The sequence below is a fragment of the Engraulis encrasicolus genome, chromosome 3 (genome assembly GCF_034702125.1).
Source record: "Engraulis encrasicolus isolate BLACKSEA-1 chromosome 3, IST_EnEncr_1.0, whole genome shotgun sequence".
NCBI lineage: Eukaryota > Metazoa > Chordata > Actinopteri > Clupeiformes > Engraulidae > Engraulis > Engraulis encrasicolus.
Window position 1 is genome coordinate 14,259,279 of NC_085859.1, and position 24,382 is coordinate 14,283,660.

General features: G+C 42.1%; 2 protein-coding genes across 3 annotated transcripts in view; one reads left to right on the plus strand and one right to left on the minus strand.

The window, feature by feature from the left end:
• Positions 1-1,159: 1,159 nt before the first annotated feature.
• Positions 1,160-19,169, minus strand: LOC134445754 (solute carrier family 2, facilitated glucose transporter member 11-like). 2 transcript variants are annotated; one of them, XM_063194814.1, is made up of 12 exons: positions 18,614-19,169; positions 14,280-14,378; positions 13,658-13,818; positions 12,970-13,094; positions 12,559-12,688; positions 10,758-10,906; positions 9,996-10,183; positions 9,549-9,659; positions 4,474-4,575; positions 4,309-4,384; positions 3,712-3,839; positions 1,160-2,430 (listed from the first exon to the last, which is right to left on the minus strand). In XM_063194814.1, the coding sequence occupies exons 1-12, from the start codon at positions 18,671-18,673 to the stop codon at positions 2,227-2,229; spliced, it is 1,533 nt and encodes a 510-aa protein (XP_063050884.1). In that variant the 5' UTR covers positions 18,674-19,169; the 3' UTR covers positions 1,160-2,226. The 2 variants fall into 2 exon arrangements, with proteins under 2 accessions (XP_063050884.1, XP_063050885.1); XM_063194815.1 differs by having other exon boundaries at positions 2,256-2,473.
• Positions 19,170-20,175: 1,006 nt separating this feature from the next.
• si:dkey-98f17.5 (uncharacterized protein LOC569123 homolog) overlaps positions 20,176-24,382 on the plus strand; it is a 37,318-nt gene continuing 33,111 nt past the window's right edge. The window contains exons 1-2 of the mRNA XM_063194816.1: positions 20,176-20,295; positions 22,449-22,560. Of these exons, the coding sequence (XP_063050886.1) occupies positions 20,181-20,295; positions 22,449-22,560 (227 nt within the window). The 5' untranslated portion in view covers positions 20,176-20,180. The remainder of the gene's footprint in view (positions 20,296-22,448; positions 22,561-24,382) is intronic.

A 24,382-nucleotide genomic window follows, 5' to 3' on the forward strand; every position in this document is an offset into this window, starting at 1 on the left:
ACCACAAACTCAACCCAACCTGTGCAGAATCAGCTTATCGTAAGACAAGTACATTGGTCTACTTTTTACTCAGATAAGTTACCTGTGTTGGAAAGAAACTGTGTTTCTTTTTTTAACTTTTACTTTTACTTTGTCCACCACTGCTTACAAGACACACGTAGCCTAAATATAGGGATTCACATGCGGTCAACTGGAGAACAGTAGGCTATATGACTCCAGAAGCCGACTATCGTGGCGGAGGCATAAAAATGAAAATAAAAGAAAAGAAAAGACAAACGAGGCTGAAGAGGCCACAGGATTCTGAGGTAGAGTTTCAGGTTCCCTTTTGGTAAATCAAACATGTCCGACAGGCGGACCACCATGCGTCCAAACGGACAGATATGATCCCAAGAGTTCAAGAATAGCAAAACATTTTCATAGGGAGTCATATTTCAGTTGTTTATTATCATTTGAAGCAGTTTTCAATGATTGGGAAAATGTTTCATGGCAGACCAACAGCAGGACCATCGAACGGACAAAGCCTCGTATAGAGATGCGCGACGCATCTAAAAATGTGTGAAATAACTAAGGACAATATCAACAAAACATGACAGGAAAAAGATTGGGTACAGAGGGGCGAGGAAAGCAACTATGTCATTTACAGACATGGTCTCTAGAACTTCTTTTATTTTTCATTTGTTATTTACATGGGCTTTCTTTGTTTGGCGCAGGGGCCCATGGAGTCATACTAGGCCCGTTTATACTGCAGGCCATTGGCTCAGGAACTTAAGCTTAGCCCCCTGTACCCATTCATACTGCCTGGGCTAGGCCAGAACTGGTCCAAACCAAGAACTGTTGTCTCTAGGTAACAGGGATCCAGCTGCTGCCTGCACTTCCCCAACCTCTCCACTAGGTCATCTATCTGGGACATGAGCTACAGTGGGCATCAAACACTGAGATGGCAATCAGTTAAAAAAAAAACAAAAAAAAACGCAGGTTTGGTCTTGGGTACAAAGGTATCTTTGGTAACCTACAAAAATATCTTAGGTGCAAAGATTGTAAAAATGACCAAAAAGAAACACATTTAAAAATATATCACTGCAGTCATCGAAAATGGACTAGGTCCGAAACGTCTATAGCTCCAGTTTAATCCACCGACTTCTTTGCGACTCATTTAAAAAAAAAAAAATGTTTAGTATCGCAATATGCGGCTCAAAGTTAAGGCACAGAGAGCAGACAGACGCCAACCTTTTTGGTTTCCATTCACTTTGGTGCAAAGACAACAGGCCAATCACTTACTATACAGCACAATGACACCAGCCTCCAGGATAGGCCTATACTGGAGTGTTTGCTTGTGAGAAAAGATGCGCACACACAATTGTTTGTAGAAGTGCTTAGACAAACAGTTATCCAATTAGGGAAGTTCAATTGGAGAATGGCGTCTCATAAGTTCTTTTTTTTAAAGATATATTTTTAAATCTTTTTCAACTTCATTTAACAGGACAGTGTGAGAGGTGGACAGGAAGCAAATTGGGAGAGAGACGGAGAGGGGTCCGCAAGAGACTCGGGTTGAGAATTGGACCCAGGTCAGCCGCAGGACAGGCGAGTGCCCTGCCAGTTGGCCACGGTAGGGCCGGCGTCTCACAAGTTCAAAGGCAACTGAGATTAGGGAGACTGATAATGAGGTGGCCACTGGCCAGCCCCAGCATCACACTCCCACACTGATCACTTTTTAAAGTTACAAAACAAAAGGTATAAATGTTTCCAATAAACGTGGTTCATTTTATGTATGCTTGGTTATCCATGGCCTGTAGAGGTGCCTGAGATAATAATCAAACAACAAAAAAACAATATAAAATTAGCCCAAAATAATATAATTAAAAAAAAATAAAAGCCTTCATGCCAAGCATCTTTCCCTGTTTGTGACAGGGCTGGTTCAAGGCATTTGTTAGCCCTAGACAAAGAGGGATTTGGGACCCCCCTTTTCTCCTCAAACTATTGAAGAGGCCCCCCGTCAGGAGAGATGTTGATAGCATTATTATGCTACATATTATGCTAGATATTAATGCACTTTTGTGTCATTGAATTCTGGGAGGTTTTGCCTCACTCACAAAGTTGCCATTGCTGTCATTTGAATACAAAGTACATAACCAGTCATTGCCCAGGGTCATTGCTCCCCTTTCCCCCCTTTCAGCAGGGGGCCTTGGGCAATAGCCTAAGTTGCCTCTCTGGTTGTGACAGGCCTGTTCACATGGGTGTTGCCATCTCCACTTCCTGTGAGACGGGCATGTGCCCCCCCTGCCTCCCCTTCTTCTTGCCTCTGGATTGGAACTCGGCATGGATCTCCAGGAAGGTTTTGTTCTTGGTCTCAGGGACGACGAAGAACGTGTAGACGGTCACGATGAAACACACCGCGAAGAACACAAGAAAACAGTACTGCTTCAATCCACTCTGAGGACAAGAACACAAGAAAACAGTACTGCTTCAATCCACTCTGAGGACGAGTAAAAAGCACAGAAAGGACAGGATGGAAATTAATAGAAGGAAGAAAGAACACATTAAATATGTAATGAAATGAAATGAAATATGACAACAGATTAGTTGTTTAATGAGTTCAATGATAAATTCGTTCACTGTCAAACATTTTTAGTTGCCTGTGTCTTTAAGATATTTTCGGAAAACAAAAATAAAATGTGAGCAGATTGACTATTATGAATGGCACCCAAGGCTAAGTTGCAGGAGGTACTGTTACTTGCTTGCTTGATTGAAATGAAAGATTAATTTACTTAAGTTGAAACGTAGGTTTAAAATAGTGAACTTTGCCTCCAAGTTTCAATCAAGCAAGTTGGATTTTGAATGTACACCATGTAAAAGTTCAAGTCATTTTTTGGTTCACAATTCAGTCATTTTCAATCACGATTCAGACGTTTTTGAACAAGCAGCCTAAAAATGGCTTGCTTATTTAATTCAAAAACTTTTTTTTCAGTCCTAGCTGTTCCACCAGCGTAACATGTTTTGATTTTTTTTTAGGAGAATATGATTAATCGTTTTTACTCTTGGGGTATCAAGATGATTGTAAGTAATATACAGTATAGTGAAAAAGTGCTGCTGCGGGGAAATACATGTATGGGGCTCTTCCAGGCAAAGTTCTGGTTCATGTCGTTTTCTTTTTTGATCCTTCGTTGATGTGTGCCATGTTTTGCCACTTTGCATTTTCCTTGCAACGTGGGAGAATATTTTTGTGGGACTAAAAAGATTACACCTTCATACATATTTAAAGCAAGAAGCTCTCAGTACAAGCCTGACACCTTGTGTCCCTGTTCCATTACTTGACATGAGGGGTGGGGAACCTACAGTATGTCTCGAGGGCTGTTTAGGGCCCCCAATATTATTTGAATGTTATGCAGCTTCATATGAAATATGACATGTTTTGTAAAGCCATCTTAGAAATGACATTTGCAATACAATGAAGTTACATTTCAGGGGATCTAGAGAAGGTGGGGTCTGTTGTAAAGCTGGCTGCCTTCAGTATAGGCCTTAAGTGGAAATCCTGGTTTGTGTTCATAGCACAGCCCTTAGAGGACTTTACGCCCCTTGGAGGAATTTGAAGTGGCCCCTCAAATGAAAAGGCTTCCCACCCCTGCTTTACATCTATTTCACAACACTGTGCAGCTGCCCCCTAGTGGCAGCCCATACAGGCCTACAGGGATGTCACTTGACGGTTGCACTTACCACAACAAATGGGAAAATTATGGAGATGATGAAGAAACTGATCCAGTTGACTGATAGGCCAATCATGCACGCCGCCGGCCTCACCGTTTGGGTGAAGATCTCAGAGTTCAAAGTGCCAGTCACACCACCTGCAGTACAACAAGGAAATACTGCAACGTCAATACACAAGATTTCCATCACATCATAACCATATTGTCTAATTCTAGTGTACACAACATATTCTACTTGTACAACGGGCTCTACATTCACTTTTTTCATCACCAGCCAAAATGGCTAATACGTAGATGTTAATCTTACTAGCCAAACACACACTCCCTAATGGGTCAAAGTGTCTGGTAAGTTGGTATTTTCTACAAGCCAAACTCAAATTATTTCACCATTATTTGGTCAGTTGGCTGGTGTTCATTTAAAGCCCTGCTTGTACACACACAAACTATATTGAAATATTTTTTTCACAAGAAGAGTGCCTTGGACTCCCTTTTTGATAAGACGTTGTTTTTCCCCCCAGCACCTTCAAGATTTTTTCAACAATTCCTGAGCACTTCGGAGTTTCTTCACTTCACAAACTAAATTGATCTCCTTGGTCAGTTTGATTACCTGGTCCCAAGCCAAAGCTGAGAATGAAAGCAAAGACACACATCATGCTGAGGTACGGCACCCAAGGACTTGCGTTCTGTGGAGAAGAATTTAAAGTTAATGAAGTATGCTGTGCAAAGTACCGCTAATTCTTCTTAAAATGCAGAAAATAACAAAATAACGTACCGAGAAAGTAAGAGTCAGGGTTAAACCTAAACACCAGAGACTCATTAACGAATATCCTCCAATGATGAGGGCTTTCCTGCCCAAAGATTCAACCAGGACACCCTGAAAAGACAAAAAAGACATTTTGACAAACTCTGATTGAAAACTGCAAATGTTTTGCTGATACATGAAAATAGTCTGATCAACATCCCAAACCTCAGGTTAGCACATAAAGCTACTGCAATCCTGACCAAGCACCAAAATCAGTTAATGTACTTAATTGTTTTCTCCACGGGGGAGGGGCGCCATCAGCAAAACGTGAGGCCACAAGCACAAGTGGATGACGCAAGGTCGCATATTCGAATGCACTCAGGGTGTAAGTAGCATACAAGATTTGGTGCAAATCTGTGCGTCTTTTCAAAAGCTATGAAACAAACAAAAAGTCAACCATTCGAATGCCAACCCACGCAAAGCAGCTGGCCCAGACAACATACCTGGCCGAGTGTTGAAGGATTGTGCAGAAGAGCTGAAGGATGTCTTCACAGACATCTTTAACATCTCTCTGGAGCAAGCAGTCATCCCATCACTTTTCAAAGCTGCTACCATCATACCCGTGCCGAAGAAATCATCACCATCATGCTTCAATGACTACCGTCCTGTAGCACTGACGCCCATAATCATGAAGTGCTTCGAACGGCTAGTCCTGTCACACATCAAAGCCACCCTACCCCCCACATTGGACCCCTACCAGTTCGCATACCGAGCCAAGCGATCCACGGAGGATGCAATCTGCTCTGCCCTCCATCCAGCCCTCACCCACTTGGACAATAAAGACTCATATGTGAGAATGCTGTTCATTGACTTCAGCTCAGCATTCAATACCATAATACCACAACAACAACTCATCAGAAAACTGGACAAACTAGGTTTCAGCACCTCCCTCTGCAACTGGCTGCTGGACTTCCTGATGCAGAGACCACAAGCAGTACGGGTAGGGAATAACACCTCAAGCACCCTGACCCTGAGCACGGGGGCTCCGCAAGGTTGTGTTCTCAGCCCCCTGCTGTTCACGCTGCTGACACATGACTGCACAACGACCCACAGCACTAACCATCTAGTGAAGTTTGCGGATGATACAACACTGGTGGGCCTCATCACTAAGGGCGACGAGACCCACTACAGAGAAGAAGTAGACCTGCTGGCCAGATGGTGCAAAGACAACAACCTCCTGCTGAATGTCAACAAGACCAAGGAGATTGTTGTCAACTTTCAGAGGGTCCAAAAACAACTGCCACCACTGACCATCGACGGTGATGCTGTGGAGAGAGTGAGCAGCACCAAGTTCCTTGGAGTGCACATCAGCGACGACCTCTCTTGGACCACCAACACTACATCACTGGCGAAGAAGGCCCATCAGCGTCTCTACTTCTTGCGCAAACTAAAGAAGGCAAGTGCTACACCCTCCATCATGACAACATTCTACAGAGGAACCATAGAGAGCGTCGTGTCCAGCTGCATCACAGTGTGGGGAGGAAGCTGCACGGAGAAAAACAGGAAGACACTCCAGCGTGTTGTGAACACAGCGAAGAAGATCATTGGAGTACCACTCCCCTCCCTGCAGGACATTTACACCGCACGCCTCACCCGAAAAGCACTGATGATCATCAAAGACACAAGCCACCCTGCACACAAACTGTTCAGCCTCCTGCCCTCTGGAAAGAGGTACAGGCGCCTCCGTTCCCGTACCACCAGGCTTGCAAGCAGCACGATGCATCAAGCAATCAAGATACCGAACACTCAACCCACTCTCCCTTCACTGTCAGCCTCTAGCCAGCCAGGCCACTGACAACGCTCCCCCCCCTCATCCCCACCACCATATCTGCGACTGAACATTCCACCTGCACTACTACATCTGTGACTGAACTTTCAACCTGCACTAACTCAAAACACACACATGCACACACATGCACACACATGCACATGCACACACACACACACACACACACACACACACACACACACACACACACACACACACACACACACACACACACACACAAGCACACTGCACTTTCTGCACTAAACCCAAACATACACACACTGACACACAACTCATACTCACACACATACACACACACACACACACACACACACATACACAGGTACACACACACAGACGCACACCGCACTTTCTACCTGCACTAAACACACACACACACACACACACACACACACACACACACACACACACACACACACACACACACACACACACACACACACACACACACACGCACACAAAACACATACAAACACACACACACACACACATACTGCTGCTGGTGTATTTAATAAAAAACCTTTTTTAATTATTTATTTCTTCAAATGCTACTGGGTAGATGACGTGACGTGAACATTTTGTTGTCACACGCTCTTAAAATTAAGTACATTTATGCTTTTCAAATTGTAAATGATTTAAATGGTTGAACTTGTTTCTATATTGTGAAAAAAGTAATGTGTAATAAAGAGTTTAAATAAGTGTACTTATTTTTGAGTGAAATGTCACATTTGCCCTATGGTGTGATTGTCACAACCCTGGTTCTCCATATTAAAACATTTTAAAATAAATAATCAAAGCTCAGTCATTAGTCTAAACAACCCTGGCATGTTTTTCAAGGTGTCTATTTTGGCAAGTGGCAATGTTTAATTTTTTCCCATTTTTCTGAGACCATATGGACTTATGAAACTTTGTCACAGAAAACAATATCCTGTGGTGTGACATCACATTTTTGGGTAATTCTGTGGATAATTATCTATTGTTGAAGCTCCAGCTGTTCTTAAATTGTGACTTTAGACCCTTAAGAAGCCAATAGCAAGGGTGGATTTTAGTTTTTTCTCTCAGAGTTCTTCAATCAATCAATTACGTTTTGCTACCACAAGATGTATTAGTTTTGTAGTCCTTTGGTGTGACAGCCATAAAATAAATTTTGACAATACTGTATATTTGTATATTTTTTTCTTATGTTTATGTATGCAAATGCATCTTACTAAAGGTGAAATTGTATTTCATTTGGCAACGACATGGCTTTAAATTAACTCAAAAGCTCAAAAGTCCTATGGTGTGATGGTAAAAGTCCTATGGTGTGACACTTTGGAGTATCACACCAAAGGACAAACAGGTCACACCAAAGGACTAGATATCTGTGAAATAGCTTTTAAAACAACTGGTAGTACATTTTTGTTTGTTTTGTTGTTTGACTAGATAGCCTACATATTGTGTATTCAACTTACTTATTCCTTTATTGGCCATTAGAATGTATACTTTGATGCATTGTTGATGAATATTTGCTGTTGATTTTAGATACTGTCAAAGGATATAAAATGTCATTAATGGTGCTTTGAAACCATAAAATAGAATGGTAACAGTGAAGGAAAAATGAGTGAGAGAGAGTATAGAGAAGTATAGATGAATAAAGTATGCTGTGGAGAGCTCAATATAGCATAAATGTGCTGTCCAGCTTGAGATACCAAACAGGCACTGGCCACACACTACAGGTTCAATGGTGTGACAGTCATAGCATACCTACAAAGAGGGTGAGGTGTGATGGCCATGCCAAGGTCACACTTCAGTATGAGTCTTATGAGCTCTGCAGGTTACATTTAATGACCGCATGGCTGTCATTAAGTGTTACGATAGGCTGATAATCTATGACTCAAAGACTTATGAGAGCAAAGTGTAGGTCCATATTGACTACAACATTACATTATGATCAAAAGACAAAATAATCATGTTGATACATTTGTTTCTGGCTCAGTTTTGCATTTCTGTCCTTTAGCGTGACATGAATGTCCTACGGTGTGACATTTTTTAAACGCTCAAATATTTGTTTGAGCTTAACAATATGTTTGATAAACACTGAATATTGCATTAGGGAAGAACAAATGATCATCCCTGAAATGTTAGTATATATTAGGACAAATTTGAAAATTTAAAAAGAAAGATATCCCTGTATTTCCTAGAAGGTTTCTAATAAGCTCACCTCTAATGGGAAAAAAAAACTTAAATGGTAATTTCTCATTTAATTAGCCCTTTAAAAAATTGCAATAAATATGAAGAGTGTAACAATGTTCATAAAATTCCATCAAGCCATTTCTACATTACTTAATATATATTTTTCTTAACGTCACACCAAAGGACATATTTTCAGCAAATTGCTTTATCAACGTAAATAAATAATCAATTAATAGACCTACATTGTGACCACTTGGATTTTTTTAAAGATCAATTGCTGCACTACGTAGACATATACTTTTTTCCCTCATAAACAATGTTTTGTGAAAAAAATGTTTTTTGCAGCCTATCTGTCATCTACCCTACTATTACTATGTCAGAACGCTATAAAGGACTTTTAGAAAAAGAACAACAAAATACCTCCTCTTAATGTATGTTCTCTACAAGTCTTCTGTTGTCCAGTCTTGCACTTTAAATGTCTGTATGAGCAATGTCTACGTCCATACTGTCTATGTCCATGTATGAGTACTGTCTATGTCTATACTGTCTATGTCCTTACCTAGATTAGTCTATGTCTGCATGGGAGAGCAAGAAACGCAATTTCAAATTCTTTGTATGACCAGTGCATGTAAAGAAATTGACAATAAACTTGACTTGACTTGACTTGACTTNACCATCTTGACAGGCCTTCGCCTCCTCCAAAATCTAATTCCTTCATGTACCTATTATACAGTGTTCCCACACAGAACTTGGAGCAAATCCGGCCTTGCCGTGGCCATCCGGTAGGGCACTCGCCTGCCATGCGGCTGACCAGGGTTCGATTCCCGGCCCGGGTACTTTGCCGACTCCTCCCCATCTCTCTCCCACTCATTTCCTGTCCTACTCTTCACTATCCTGTCCTAATAAAAAGTTGACCCCCCCGACCCCCAAAAAAAAAGAACTTGGAGCAAATCCATCCACCTTTTCCAAAATGAATACATTAACACATAATATCTGCAGCAGACATGGCACTGGTCGAGGGAAACCCACAATATGACCTGATTACACACTCTCTCGTGATATGATAGTATCATGTTATACTCACACCGATGACAGCAGTGAAAAATTCACATAGTCCACAGCCAAGTGTCACATACAGTATCTGATCTTCTGGAATGCCTGCTTCTGCAAACACGTAGGATGCATAAAAGTAGATCTACGGGGTGGGGAAAATCAGACAGAGAATATCAGTTAACAAGACATGGATGAATGGTAATGAATGCACATGCTTTCATTCAGTGTCTTATTCATTGTTTCCTTCAGTAGAAGCCTTACTGAAATGCTGATCCATTCAGCATAAACATATCAGATATTCAGATAAAAAAATATATTTTAATCATGGCAAGTTAAAATCAAACTGTATACTGTAACACTGTGACCGCTCAGATTTTCTTTGGTTATTGTGTGCCATTATGAGTCTAATAAATGGTTAATCATAACAGCTCCTTCAAAGTCTCCGTTTAATCACAACAGACACAAAGGGATTACATACTGCGTTGATGCCATTTAGCTGATGGAACATGTTTAAGACGACGATGGTGAGAAGCTGCCAGCGGAGGCTCTTATCCATGAACAGTTCCCAGGGTTTCTGTCGTTCCGCTTCAAGAGCATCAAGTCTCTCCTTCTCTATGTCCGCCTTCTCCTTGAGACAGTCCTCCGCGCTGTGAAGCTGCTTCAGTGCTATTAGGCAACAAAAAATAATACGGCCATTCTTTAGGCTCAGGGGTGGGGAACGAGGGCCGTTTACATGAAACATGACATATTGTGTAAAGCAAGGATGGGCGACTTTTATGATGAAGAGGGTCACGTTTTTCCATCGCCACCATCGGAGGGCCTCATGACCACGGATCTGACTGCAATTCGCAGAGTTGGAGGTGCAGTTGGTTGCTCACTGACTGCCCATATTGTTTTGGAAGGAATAGAATACTCTATACTCAATACTCTATTGGCCAACGGTATAAGTACAACAGATTGATCAGTAGTCGTTTTTGAAAAGTATGGTAATTATTTTCTTAATTTTCTTAATTTACTGTTTTATCACGGGCCGCATTATTGAGTGAGGAGACGGGCCGCATGCGGCCCCCGGGCCTCCTGTTGCCCATGCCTGGTGTAAAAGAATCTTAGAAATCACATTTGCAATACAATTAAGTTATATTCAGGGGACAATTCATTCTAGGCACTGTAACCAATACCCTTGTAAAATGTGTAAGCCACTTTGGATAAAATCGTCAGCTAAGTGTAATGTAGTGAATACCTTTGTCACACGCCGTCTCGTCGCCCCTGTCGATCAGTAGGTATCGTGGACTCTCAGGGCACCAGGGTAGGGTGAGGAGCTGTAGTATTGCAGGGACGCCCGTGGTCGCCAACAACAGGGCCCACCACTCCTCTCTGCCCAATAGCTCTCTGGTAGACACAATGATGTCAGTGTTACAGGGTGAAAGAGGAGGTTAAATATCGCACATCCAAATGTCTGACCTGGGACCAGGACAAGCAAATGACCAGACAAAAAGAGAAAATGTCCGCTTCAACCAGGATTTTCTGCTCTCACTTGATTTATTTTTCCGTGGCGTTTCGAGTAAAACATACAGAAAGTAGGCTTTAGAGCTGGGGTATCAAACATAAGGCTTTTTTTAACATGTAAAGTCCAGTCATGTGACTTTTTTTCGTCAATTTATCACACATTATTCTATATTACTATTCTGTGTTACTGCACTATTTTGATCATTCTACACCAGGGGCCTATACTACAAAGCTGGTTCAGGATAAGTTAAGGTTAAGTTAAGTGGTAAATCATCTAATAGAAGAGCCTGGAGTCCACATTTTCTTCAGAAAAACTCTTGTATTATATGATTTACCTCTTAACTTAACCTTAACTCATCCTGAACCAGCTTTGTAGTATAGGCCCCAGGGGTGTCAAATATAAGGACCGGGGGGGAGGATGCGGCCCGCCAAATAGTTCAAGCCAGGCCCAGACTTGTAGAGTAAAATATACTAAGTACAGTATGTTCCAGCAGATGTCTGAGATTTCAGGGTTTCAATACTTGAGAACAAAATTGTCTTTTTCCCTCTGCATTTGTTGCCAATGCTTCTGATATACCCGCTGTCATCCACTTCAAAATGATAAACTAGCTATGTGATTCCGATATGAAACTTGCGACATTGATTGCAACATTGATCCGGTAGCCTAGAAATCTAGATGGCTATTGATCCGGCCCACTTGAGATCAAATAGGCAGTATGTGGCCCCTGGACCAAAATGAGCTTGACACCCCTGTGAGGCTATATCAGGGCATTATTGTCACACGCTTTTGAACGTCAACGGTTGATGGTAATGTTAACATGACACAGTACATAGTACACAGCAAATGTTGTGGTGTTAATTCAACACTTACAGAGTTCATTTAAGTCCAAATGGACTCAAATGAACTCTCTAAGTGTTAAATGAGCACTGCAGAATTTACTGTGTAGCAACGTTCAAAAGAGGCATTTTTTTTACCAGTAGGGCAAATGGGCGGATGCTTTAGCACCACCTTGTCCCTATCTGTGCACACCTATGCTTGGTGCACCTATGCTTGGTCCAGATTCTCTCCTCCCCCGATTTCTGAATAACATGAATTAGCCCTACCCCGCTACACGCGCATAGGAGACCAGAATCGAGTCTGGCCTAGGTAATTTTCCAATCACCCCATCTCTCACTCCCAAATATTCCATATCTGTTCTCCATTGTACTGTCCAACAAATGCCTAAAAAGCCCTCATGTACAAGCCACATTATAAGCATTCATACATGTCTGTAGAGCAATGATCTCCAAAAGGCGACCCGGCCGCGGGCCAGATCCGGCCCTGGCATGGCCCAAACATTTGGCCCGCCATGAGGTTGGAACGCAAACAACAGGACAACAGGATGAAATGAAAACACTTGTATGTGTGCTGTCTTTGGTCATAAGGTCGGGCAATTTGTTTGGCCCTTGGCTACATAATTTGGCCCTTAAGGGCTAAAATAATGGGAGACCACTGCTGTAGAGTTCACAGTGATCTTTGCATATAGTATACTTACTTCAGTCCGACTACCTGTGCAATGAAAATGCCCAGCGTGAGGGATATGGAAGCCGTCATGGCCAAGGCTCCTCGTAATGGCCTGGGAGCAATTTCAGACAGGTAAAGGAACTGGACGCACATCGCCACACCTGTGCAGAAGAGGATGATGATAGCCTCGTTAGGCAAAATGTTTATGATATGGACATAATGTTTATGACTTCTCTATGACTATGTCATGACACTATTATGACACTGTAATGACATGCATATGACACCGGCGTCAAGTAAAGTGTTACCCCTCGTTTACCGTTTGTGTCACAAACAATGACAGTTTTTGCTAAAAGTTACAACATTATTTTAAAAATAAAATACAGTATTTGGGATGCTTTTCTGACAAAAAAAAACAAAGTAAACGCATTATCAGACATACCTCCATTTATGCCGCTGAGAAACCGGGCGACTATAAGCATTTCAAAAACACGACAAAAATAACTTAGTCCAAAGAAAAACGCTGCGAGCAAAGCAAAGATGTTGTTGAGTAGTAGGGCACCTTTCCTGGGGAGAAAAAGGAGAATTTCAGATTCATTATTGTATTTCTCATTGATTTTTACAAGGAAACTTCTCCAAAATGATGGTATTTGCTGTACTCTTATTTGCCTAGTCTGTAGGATGTTAGCTGACTTGATATATTAACATACTTTGCAATGCATGCTTATGATATGATATGATATATGATATGATATATGATATGATATATATAATATTAGCCAGGCCATGCCCTCCTAGTGACGCAACACTTTCAGCGTTGCAGTCAGGTCAAGAGTAATGCAAGTACTTTCTGAGTTCCCGAAAATACGGGATCTCCTCCCACTTCGTCGGTAAGCAAACAATCATAAGCAAACCAAGTGAGGCGGGTCAACCATGCCGTTTAGGAAATGTTAATTGTTATGCTCTTGGTCAGACCAAGTCTCGAAGAGATTTGAACGTCTATGATAATCAGGCTAATATTATATGATATGACTTAAATTTATTAAAGTACTAAATGAACAAAATAAACATACCATTTACATGTGCGTACATGAGTATTAAATGACCAAAATAAAAGATACAATACCAACCTCCCATACTTGATGGCCAGTGTCCCTCCAACCCAAGAGCCCACCAGTCCCCCGAGAGTGAAGATGGACACAATAATGGACCAGAAGAGGGTCAGCAGCTCCTCTGATATGGCAGACTCGTATCTCTCCGTCCATGTTTGGTTGATAAATGTCGCCACATACTGAGGGATAAGGAACAGAGTGATTGTCAGAATACGTACATGTAGTAGGCCTATGCTTATGCTGCTGCTGTGTGTGTGTGTGTGTGTGTGTGTGTGTGTGTGTGTGTGTGTGTGTGTGTGTGTGTGTGTGTGTGTGTGTGTGTGTGTGTGTGTGAGTGAGTGAGTGAGTGAGTGAGTGAGTGAGTGAGTGAGTGAGTGAGTGAGTGAGTGAGTGAGTGAGTGAGTGAGAGTGAGAGAGAGAGTGAGTAGTGAGTAGTGAGTAGTAGAAGTACCACCCAGGGCCTAGCCAAAGCTGTCAGCAGCCCTGCAGTTTAAGTCAAGTCAAGTCAAGTAGGTTTTATTGTCAATTTCTTTACATGCACTGGTCATACACTGAATTTAATTTAATTTAATTTTGTATTTGAAAGGGCATTTGCATCTCTGGGTCAAAACATTTTATAGTACATCTTATACATTCTTACCGTGGTGGGTGCATTTACAATTGATATGTTATATCCAGACTGAAATGCCCCGCCGATGCATGTCGCACAGGCCGTCAAAATCAGTGATGTGCTTGGAGTCTGAAAATAAACAAACGACATAAGTGATTTTTGTCAACAAATCACGTATGCACCAATACAAACAACAGTTGACACTCACACTCTGAAGGGACCAGTCATGGTGTACACCAGGGGTGTGGCACGTATGTCTCGAGGGCCATTTGCGGCCCTTGAAGCCATTTTATCTGGCCCCCGACATAATTTCAATGCAACTTCACATGAAATATAGCCTAACATATTTTGTAAAGGAATCTTAGAAATGACATGTGCAGTATGAATAAGTTACATTCAGGGGACCAAGAGAAGGTTGGGTCTGTTAAAGCTGGGTGTCTTCAACATAGACCTAAAGTGCAGGGGGAAATCCTGGTTTGTCTTCATAGTGGGGCCCTCGAAGGACTTTGACGGCCCTTGGAGGAATTTGAAGTGTCCCCTCGAATGAAAAAGGTTCCCCACCCCTGGTGTACACCGTGTTCATTCAACACTTAAGAAGTCCCTACACCGAGTGTTAAATTTCACCCTGCCAGTAAGTGTTGAAAATGCACTGTGTATTTCAACAAAAAAGGAAAACTCCCTTTATTGATGGTAATCACTAACACCACAGATAAAAGGGGACCATCAGGGGAAAGGTCACCAGGGAGAAGGAGGAGACGTGAAGTCTACCACCTGTAGATAGGAGGTCACATGCAGCTATATGGTGATAATGGGCACTCAATCACCCATCAGTGGCCACTTTACATCACATTACATTGCATTAACCAAAGCGACTTTACAATTGAGGACATAATCATAGCCTACAATACTTGCAGATACAAAGTGCACAGGAAATATGTAGAACAATAAGTGCAGATTCCAAGTAGAGTTAGGTTTTGTTTTAAAGAACATTAGCACAGGATTAAGTAGAGTGCATACACATATACACTCAACATGCCATAGAGTCTATCCCGTTACTGGGCCAACTTACTTAGCCATTTGTTATCACACATCAATTGATTTAGGGGCAACGAGCAAGATTAAGTGAAATTGAAAGTTCAACCGAAGCAAATTGCTCAGATTTTTTCAGTGATTCCTTCAGCGTTAAAAAAAATAGTCCAGGCATTTTTGCATGGCACAGTCTAAATCAGGGGTGTCAAACTCAAATTGACCGGGGGCCAAAATCAAAATCTGTAGTGAAGTCGAGGGCCAAACTCAACATTTAATAAAAAACAAATGTGCATGCACACACTTGATACTCATATTTAAATTCCACAAACGGAGTCCCATTATAGATCAATGTGCCTGCAAATTACAGTATTCTGTTGCCCATTTCTGGGCCTTTTCACTGTCCTGGGCCTTGGGCTCATATTCCTGTGACACATTAAACTTGATCTTCAAGTATTATTACGTTAAATATTAATAGTGGGCCAACTGAAATACACATTTGAAATGATCTCGCGGGCCAAATAAAATGGCTCCGCGGGCCAAATTTGGCCCCCGGGCCCGAGTTTGACATCCCTGGTCTAAATTGTATGCTAGTCTCTAATATAATGCTGTCGGCCCACTGGGAAATGGCGTTTACGCCAAACCAGGCCTGGATTACATTGACACTTCAAATAAAACACAGTACTTTGCTCATTCATTGTTTAATTCCTAAACTCATTCAAAAATCATTGAATCCATTTATTGCCCTCTTCTCAAGTCACAAATAATTGTTTTTCAGTCACATGCAGAAGCCTCATTCAGCTCGTAAAGACAGATGCAGTCACACGCAGTTGCATGATGTCATGTAACATTCCTTAATTTGCATTTTATTCCTTCAGTTGCATGTTATCATGTGACATTGTTAGAACAGAATGCATTTCTGGCCGAATGAATTTCTGATGGCATGTGGCTGCTGCATGTTGTTTTTCTTTTCTATTTTTTTTTATTATTTGTTTATTTTAGGGGCTTTTTATGTGTTTATTGGCAGAACAGTATAAGATGCTGACAGGAAATGAGTGGGAGAGAGAGATGGGGGAGGATTGGGAAATGACCCCGTCCGGACTCGAACCGGGGTCCCCATGGGGCGGTCATGAAAGCCCAAATGTGAGGGGCTTAGCGCGCTGCGCCACAGCATCCCCTGGATGCATGTTGTTTTTCAAGTGAGAATGAGACCAGTGATTCATCTGTTAATATAATTTCACTGTTTATTCCTGTTCACAGTGTATGTCTTATACAGTATGTCTCATGTACCTACATGCTAACAGCTCATAGCCATCTCTTTCTTGAACTGCAAAACCAGTTTACCGGGTAAAGTAACCTGAACCAATATGAGCCCAAGTGTTTTGTTAATGTCTAAATGGGAGGTGTATTGTATGCATTGTTGAACAGTAGAGTCACTCTAACCAAATCTGTCAATACACTTTGTTTATACATGGGTTTTTTTTGCTTATAAACACGGTGTTGTGAGGAGGGACAAGAGACTGGCATCCAACCATGTGAGCATTTTTTTTGACAACAATCAGAGGTGGAGATGTCGCGCAGCCAGGGGAAAACAAAAATTGAGAACTCATGTATACTCTCTTTCACTACAAAATAAAATCGCTGCTGGCAGCTAGAGTTGTATTAGGCAACTTGAACAGATTAATATTATAGTCTTTAAATCTGCTGACATGGCTTTTTCATTTCCTGTCATCCCCAACTCCACCCTCACTGACCTCACATGTACTTCTGCATGTACAATTTAAATCAACTGCCTCCCTGCACAACAAAAATAACTCTACTCACATGTAACCCTGTAGAACCCTATGCACTTTTCTAGGTGGGGTTGCAGGTATGACATCACGTTGGGGGAACTCCCCCAGGATTCTACGGTTCTACATAGACTCCTATGAGCCTGCGGAACCCCCAACGTGATGTCATAATAGTACATATTCTTAAAATGGTTAACCTGCAACCCCACCTTTACTAGTCATGCCTGCATAGCCTACTCTGTAGGTCACCCACAATTTGTATATTGCTGCACTTTTATTTTGCTTTTGTCCGTCCTGTTTACGGCTGTACTCTGTATCCCCCATACTCTGTATTTTGTACTACAGCATGTCGTCTTTCTCACTTTGGATAAAAGCATTTGAAGAGTTTTGTTGCAAAACCACTTTTGCATTTTATTATTGGAAATGATAGTTCAGAAGTCCTATCATCAATGTGTGAATTCTTGCCATTCAAATATTTTGAGAACAAACTTTTTAAAAGCTATATAAAAGAAATTTTGCAATGCCCAATACAAAAAAAGTAATTTTCCCAAAAGTGAAAAGTGAAGTGAAAGCCCATTGGGAAACTCCAACCCCCATTGTCATTGTGACACAGCACTCCACAGCACACAAGTGAACACTGCACACTGCACACAACAAAATTGCATTTGTGCCTAACCTGTGCAAGGGGGCAGCCCTCAATGGCGCCCAAAATGGACATACACTACATCATTTTGCAACGAAGCTCTTAATTTCTTTGCGAAATACAATGTAATGTAATGTAATGTAAGGGAGAAAGTCGGGGTCGTGCCATGTGTGTTATGCCTTCTGCCTGTGGTCTTAACGGTTTTAAGGAAATGACACTTATCAGACAGGTTACCAGGCTCAGGGGTTGAGATCATGAAGCTAGTTGTCTGTTTCAATGAATTGGCTGAAAACAAATAAGAGCCAGGCTAGCAGGACTTTAACTTTGTGAACTTGTCAGCCTGCTGCTACTGTATGTTAACTATGTGTACATGTAAATAAAAGGTTCGTAGAATGATGTGGCTTAAGAGAGTATCTTATATAGTTTCAACACGTCCGTCCTTGGAAAGCCATGCATGGCAATGGCTGTCTGTGAAGATTTTCATTCATTCAGGTTGTATCCAAAATGTTTAGTTGAAAATCAACAAACCCTTATTTGTTGGAGCTTGAAATCCAAGTTTCAGGTTTCAAGCTCCAAAAATAAAACCAGTCGCCTACTTTCAACTGAACTCTTCACATGGCAGCATGACAAGGACCTGAAGCGTTAAACCTCAACGGTTGGACATTTGTTGTAGGACCATGTGAGAGAGAGACACACACAGAGGGCTGTCTGTACAAGCAGAGGACACATTTCATTTGTCATGGAGCCTATTCTAGATTTGACCTTTATATCAGTCCACACAGGTATCAGATATAACATTGCACCCAAAGCCGTCTTAAACTATGGTCACATTATTACCATGGAATAACATGTCAACAAGTATGGTCTTTATACTTTTGCAAGTTCGGTGTTAAAAAATAACATACCACCCTGTGTCCATGTTCTTCTTGCAGTGCCATAGGTTTGTCTCCATTTTCTTCCTTCATTTTTAAATCCCTTCTGTTCTGTGCAGCTTTGGAATAGCCTATATGCCTATTAACCTGGGGCTTAGTCTGACTGGGCCAGATGTGAGCCTAGAGAACCGAGCTAAATAACATATAGTAGATAAGATAAACAACTCTTGGCTCCCCCGGTTTGAGCTGAAGTTACCTCAGGGGTGAAGGAAGCCCCGGTAAAAATAGTCTGTCGACGCCCCCAGCTGCTTTGTACAAACGTGGCTCCCGCGTTTTCACTAGAAATGTGGGGGTGCCTTGTGTCCCAGTGTGAAGGTTCCTCTGTAGGGGGGGAAAAAACTTGTAAATGAACACTGCATATTTGAATGCCCACAGAAATGTTCAAATGGGTCTGTAATGTCCAACTCTGTCTGTGAATGTGTAGGACATATTGTATGCGTTTACAGTACACACAGTTTCTCTCTATCTTTCCTCTAGCTCTCCTCTTGCCCCCTTTCTCTGTCTTCAGCTCTTTTCCTTCCTCTTTGCTCTGTCTCTCTTCCTTTCTCTCTAGCTCTCTCCCTCCCCCTTCTCTTTATAACCGCAGCTTTCTTCAGCTCCCTTTCTCCCTTTTCATTTCTCTCTCTCCGTCTCTCTCCCTTCCCCCTTCTCTCTGTAACCCCAGCTGTCTTCAGTTCTCTTTCTCCCTCCAGCGTTCTTTCTCCCTCCAGCACACACTCTCTCTCTCTCTCTCTCTCTCTCTCTCTCTCTCTCTCTCTCTCTCTGCCACCACCATCTCCCTCCCTCCTTTCCTGTTGTTTGTAAACATTTGAAAACCCTTGCATATGCATGAAATGGATTGGATTGACATTCGATATTGCCAGGAAGGAAGGCTGTTTTCTGGTTAGTTTTTGTGTTCTGGTATGTTTAGCTATGTCCTGAGACAGCTGAGAAGCATATGGGCATTGTCCCTCTGTGCAAAAAGGTTACAGAGAAAGCAGCATTGCTCAACCCAACTCTGGAAGGCAGCAAGCCCTCTATTTCCCTTGATAGCCTACATGATTTACATATTACCCGTCCCCTGACTTGTATGAACATTGTGATAATCATTTGTAACTTTATCAGTGATTAGGCTAAGCCCTAAAAAATACAATTTAAAACTTGAAACATGTTAATAGCCTACACAAAATAGGCTGTCAGCATCCTGATTCGGAAGAGGAGGCTGAAAACAATTAAACCCACAAAAAAACTTTACAAAGAATGTTTAGGTACCTAGAAATAGCTTTGCCAGTTCCAACGTTCAGGATGAATGGTTGCAGCTTTTCTACACTCTTAGCCAGTTCATCACATCCATTTTGCATTGCACAATAACTTGGTTGTTGTTCCACAAGCTTACAGAGTTGATGATGACTTTCTTCAAAGGATCCAGTCAACGTGGTGTAGTGTCAAATAGTAGCCACATGGGGGCCCTCAAATGCCTTTGAGGATAATGTGCAACACTTTTAACGTTCCCCTTGTCAAACAAGGAGGGGAACTGTGATTCCGCACACCTATTTTCAACATGTCGGGCGGTCGAAAGCCCCGGTCTGTCGCGAACCCTTTGGAATCAGCAATTACTACACCAAGCGAACGAATTTTGAAACAATGTCACAATTTATATATCGACAACGACAACGGTAAAGACTAATGCTATATTTTTTAAACATCCATGGACTTACAGTTTCCAAGAGCTAAGAAGTCCTAGTGTGTTATGCAACAAAGTAGCAAGCTTCACGCGAAGTTTAGAATGCCAAAAGATAGAGAATACTTTGTAGCAAATAACCTACGTAGGATGCAATGTAACAAATTCTGTTAAATAATGTTACTGCTCACAAGGTAGCCTAGTCTTTGTGACTTGGATAAGGCGACAAACACTGCCTCGTCTTATCTGTGAAAACATATCAACTCATGGATATGCTCTCTTAAGGTTTCAAAGCACTTTAAGAAAGACATACAAAAAATATTCCTTCGTTTCCTTTGGAAATTCATTGAAAGTCACCTGAACCTGGCACTGTAGAAGTCTTGTTTGCCAGTAGCCAAGACTTGTTTGTTACCCATTCAGTGCATTAAACCGCCCTCCCGCCCAGCTGTCAGTTGTAAGACAGTCAACTTTTGTGACAGCTTTAGACAACCAAATACCACAGTTGTTTACAAACACACATTTGAATTGGCGCAACGTGTTTGCATGAATTGGGAAAACAGCATGTTCTTTGACAAGAGGACAATAGCTAAGTGTTGCTTGTAATGTCGTGAGTCTTTCTCTGCTAGATTTAAACCTTAGTGGAGTAGACCTTTGAACACAGGCTTTGAATATAGCCTACTTGTAAAAGAGTAGGCCAGGGCTACCCTCGTTAGATTAGTCCTTCCTTAATCACTTCAGTGTCTCCTGTAATGATGATGCAGTAAAAGACCTCTCATATGGAGGATGTGTTTTGAATTGGGCATTTATGATCTGCAGTAGGCTGCAATAGGTCTACTTTTTTGCCATAATATAGCATACTTGCATTTAATTGGTGTCATTTGGCCCCCAATTGAAAACTACACCACACATCTCAGACATGAATCAAGGGGTATTTCTCCAAATGAAGTGTCCTAGCCTTAGTCCTAGAACCAGTAACACCCATTTTCAAGGTGTATCTAATTATTATTAATTACACTTAGGACTAGTTATTGGATAAGCCTACTTTTTGGTGAAATCCGCGATAAATGGGCGTTACTCATCCCAGCAAGGCTAGGACACTTGAGTTTGAGAAATACCCAAGGACTTGAACTAATTTAATGACTCTATTGCATACTTTATTGCTCAAATATTTGCCAAGATTTGAGCTCTGTGTTGAGGTGTTTGTGTTGATAATGAATGACTAATTGAACACAACAGCGGCTAGCCTGTCTCCACAGCGGGGGGGTAATACACATGTTGAGTGGCGGTGCGCTGCGCTGCGCCCCGGACTGTACAGTAGAATAGGGCATAGTGGCAGATTACCTTGTTATTTGGAGTTCATTGCATCACCTTTAGCGAGTAGAAGGAAGGAAAGGTATTCTTAAGTAAGTTAGCCCTAATGCCACCGCTGGTGCACAGTAGTCCTGGCTGGCCGTCTGCTTTCTAAGTATAGTGACTTAATCAGATACTGTAGTGGTAGACGGAAACTCTTTAGGGCCTAACACAGCCAGCATGAAGCCCCGACCTGACCCAATGTTGCATTAGGTAAAAGAGTACTAACTTGACACACACACACACACACACACACACACACACACACACACACACACACACACACACACACACACACACACACACACACACACACACACACATGCACAAGTGTACATGGGCTAGGCCAGAAATTATTGGGGGAAATTGTGTGTACCATGTTGTTTTAATAGCAAGCAGAATTTTGCAATTAGAGACAGCCATATGGTACCTGGCTGGTTTAGTAACACATTTTAATTAGTTTGACTTTGCATCAACATTCAGTCAATGAGAAACAGTTGGCAACTTATTGGGAGAAAAAACAAGCTGAACCTTTTTGCGCTTGTAGAAAGGTTGCCATTGCCAAGGTTGTTGTTCTTGATGAAATGTGGAAGCACACGTTTTTGTTGTGTGGAATTGTTGCATTTGTAGGATGACTATAGGTATGAATGGGTGTATTATAGTATAGTAATACTGATGTCTGGTGTGTGTGTGTGTGTGTGTGTGTGTGTGTGTGTGTGTGTGTGTGTGTGTGTGTGTGTGTGTGTGTGTGTGTGTGTGTGTGTGTGTGTGTGTGTGTGTGTGTTGTGCTTCCCTCAGGGCTGGTGAAGATTGCGAGCGGCTTGGGTGTAGTGCTGCTGCCGCCGCGAAAGAAGATCATCGTGATGATAATGGGGAACCACTCTGCAGGGAAGAGCTCCTTCATCAACTGGTAATCACCCTCTTACACTGGTCAACACTCGCTGGGGAGCATTTCTTAGCATAGATAGGAAAAAAGACCCTTTTTCAGGCATATTGCTATTATTGCTTGCACTTGAGGGACAGACACAAGACAGACGCATTGTTTTTAATTATAGTATTTTATTCATGATAGAACAGTAAGAGACTGGACAGGAAACGAGCGGGGAGAGAGAGATAGGGAAGGTATTAGTGGTGTGGATCGTCAATGATCTCACGATTCAATCCAATTAAGATCCGGAGGGTAACGATTCGATTCGATCAGATCCGATCCAATTCAACGATGCATTGCGATGCGCAGGGAAGGAGCACAAGTTTGTGACGGGGTTATGTCGAGGTCCTCTACCCAAACGCTATGCTTGATGTTACAAACGTCTAGCCTAATTGTCTGTTATTGTTCACAACATTCGCACCCCACCAGGGCTGAGCTCAAACTTTAATATTATTGTAATGTGCAATTAAAGAAAAAGAAAGAGGCGACTGTGTGGGCGCAACCCCAGCCAACAGTAATTCGTTTGTCAACCACCTTATCCAAATCGACCTCAATGCCCTCCTCCCATACATTACTAACACATTCTATACCTCCTCCATATCCAAGATAACTGTCACGACCAAGACACGCGGCCCCATCCTTGTCCGAAACATATTCATTTTTAAACTGCCAGCCTTCTCGTCGATAGGTTAGATGGTTCCGCTTTGCCAAGGGTGAAACTTGGGGAGACATGTGGAAACGGCTGGGGATCACTGCGTGCATATTGGCTATTCAATTAATGTGATGAAGGATGGTAAAACTTTAGATGCTGCATGCCACGAAAGGGGCAATTTTTCGGGAGCAGCTAGGTAAAATGTTTAGGGGTCGGGAGGGAGGAACTGAACAGTTGTCAAATAACTTGGGCCCTACTTGACTATGTCCTGAAATCGGCAACCTACTGTAGGCGATATAGCCTACACAGTGGCCCAGAATATGTAGCCTAGCCTATCTGCTGAATAGCCACTGCGCAGGGCTAACCACCACATAAGTGCATTTCACGAGCTTGTTAGTTCAATGCGATTTGCCAAAGTTGGTTGCTGCACCAATGCGTTAAAGAGGATTCATGGGGGAACAACGCATAATACAAAAAAACCCCACAAAGCCTACCTTGGCGCTTAACCTATTATTGTCTTACCTTAAGTTGTCTTATTTCAACGAAGCTTGTTTGATATAATCAATGTAGATCCATGCAAACAAATATTTGACTGCCGCATGCCTTCACGTCGCGACCATTATAGACACCTAGACACCTGACCTGACTTCAGCCATTCGTTAGTCTCGCCCCCCTCCTACCGGCAAAGCTGCGCTAGAGGTTACATTTCGAGGGCTTAGAGCCAGAGGGGCGTAAGTGGCATTTTAGCTCTAGTTCTAATGCAAACACGAGCGCGGGGAGCTTTAACTGAACCATGTGATGAACAGAATCACCTGTTTTCGGCTATCATTTATTTATCCCGAGGGAAATCAAGGACAATATAGGCCTATAGATATTTTGTAAACGCATGGGTCTACTTTGTGTTATCATTCAGTGTCGGTGGTCGGTATCTTAATTTGCACATATTTGGTGCCAGTTTCTCGACCTAAGATGGATGCTATAAGAAAAGTAACCAGATGGCAGTAAAACGCCTGCGAATTATTCCATGTGTGATCGACTCGAAAAATGAAACCAAGCCGTGTTATCCCATTCGTCCACAACGGGGAAAATTAAACATGTCACCCATCATTGAAAAGCATGGGCACCAAGGGCGAAACTTTGATTTTGACATTG

Coding starts and splice junctions, on each gene's coding strand:
- LOC134445754 (XM_063194814.1), bottom strand. CDS start 18,673: ATGAAGGAAGAAAATGGAGACAAACCTATGGCACTGCAAGAAGAACAT. Junction 13,819..14,279: donor TTGTAAATGCACCCACCACG/GTAAGAATGTAT, acceptor CTTATCCCTCAG/TATGTGGCGACATTTATCAA. Junction 2,431..3,711: donor TAATTTTCCCATTTGTTGTG/GTAAGTGCAACC, acceptor TCTTGTCCTCAG/AGTGGATTGAAGCAGTACTG.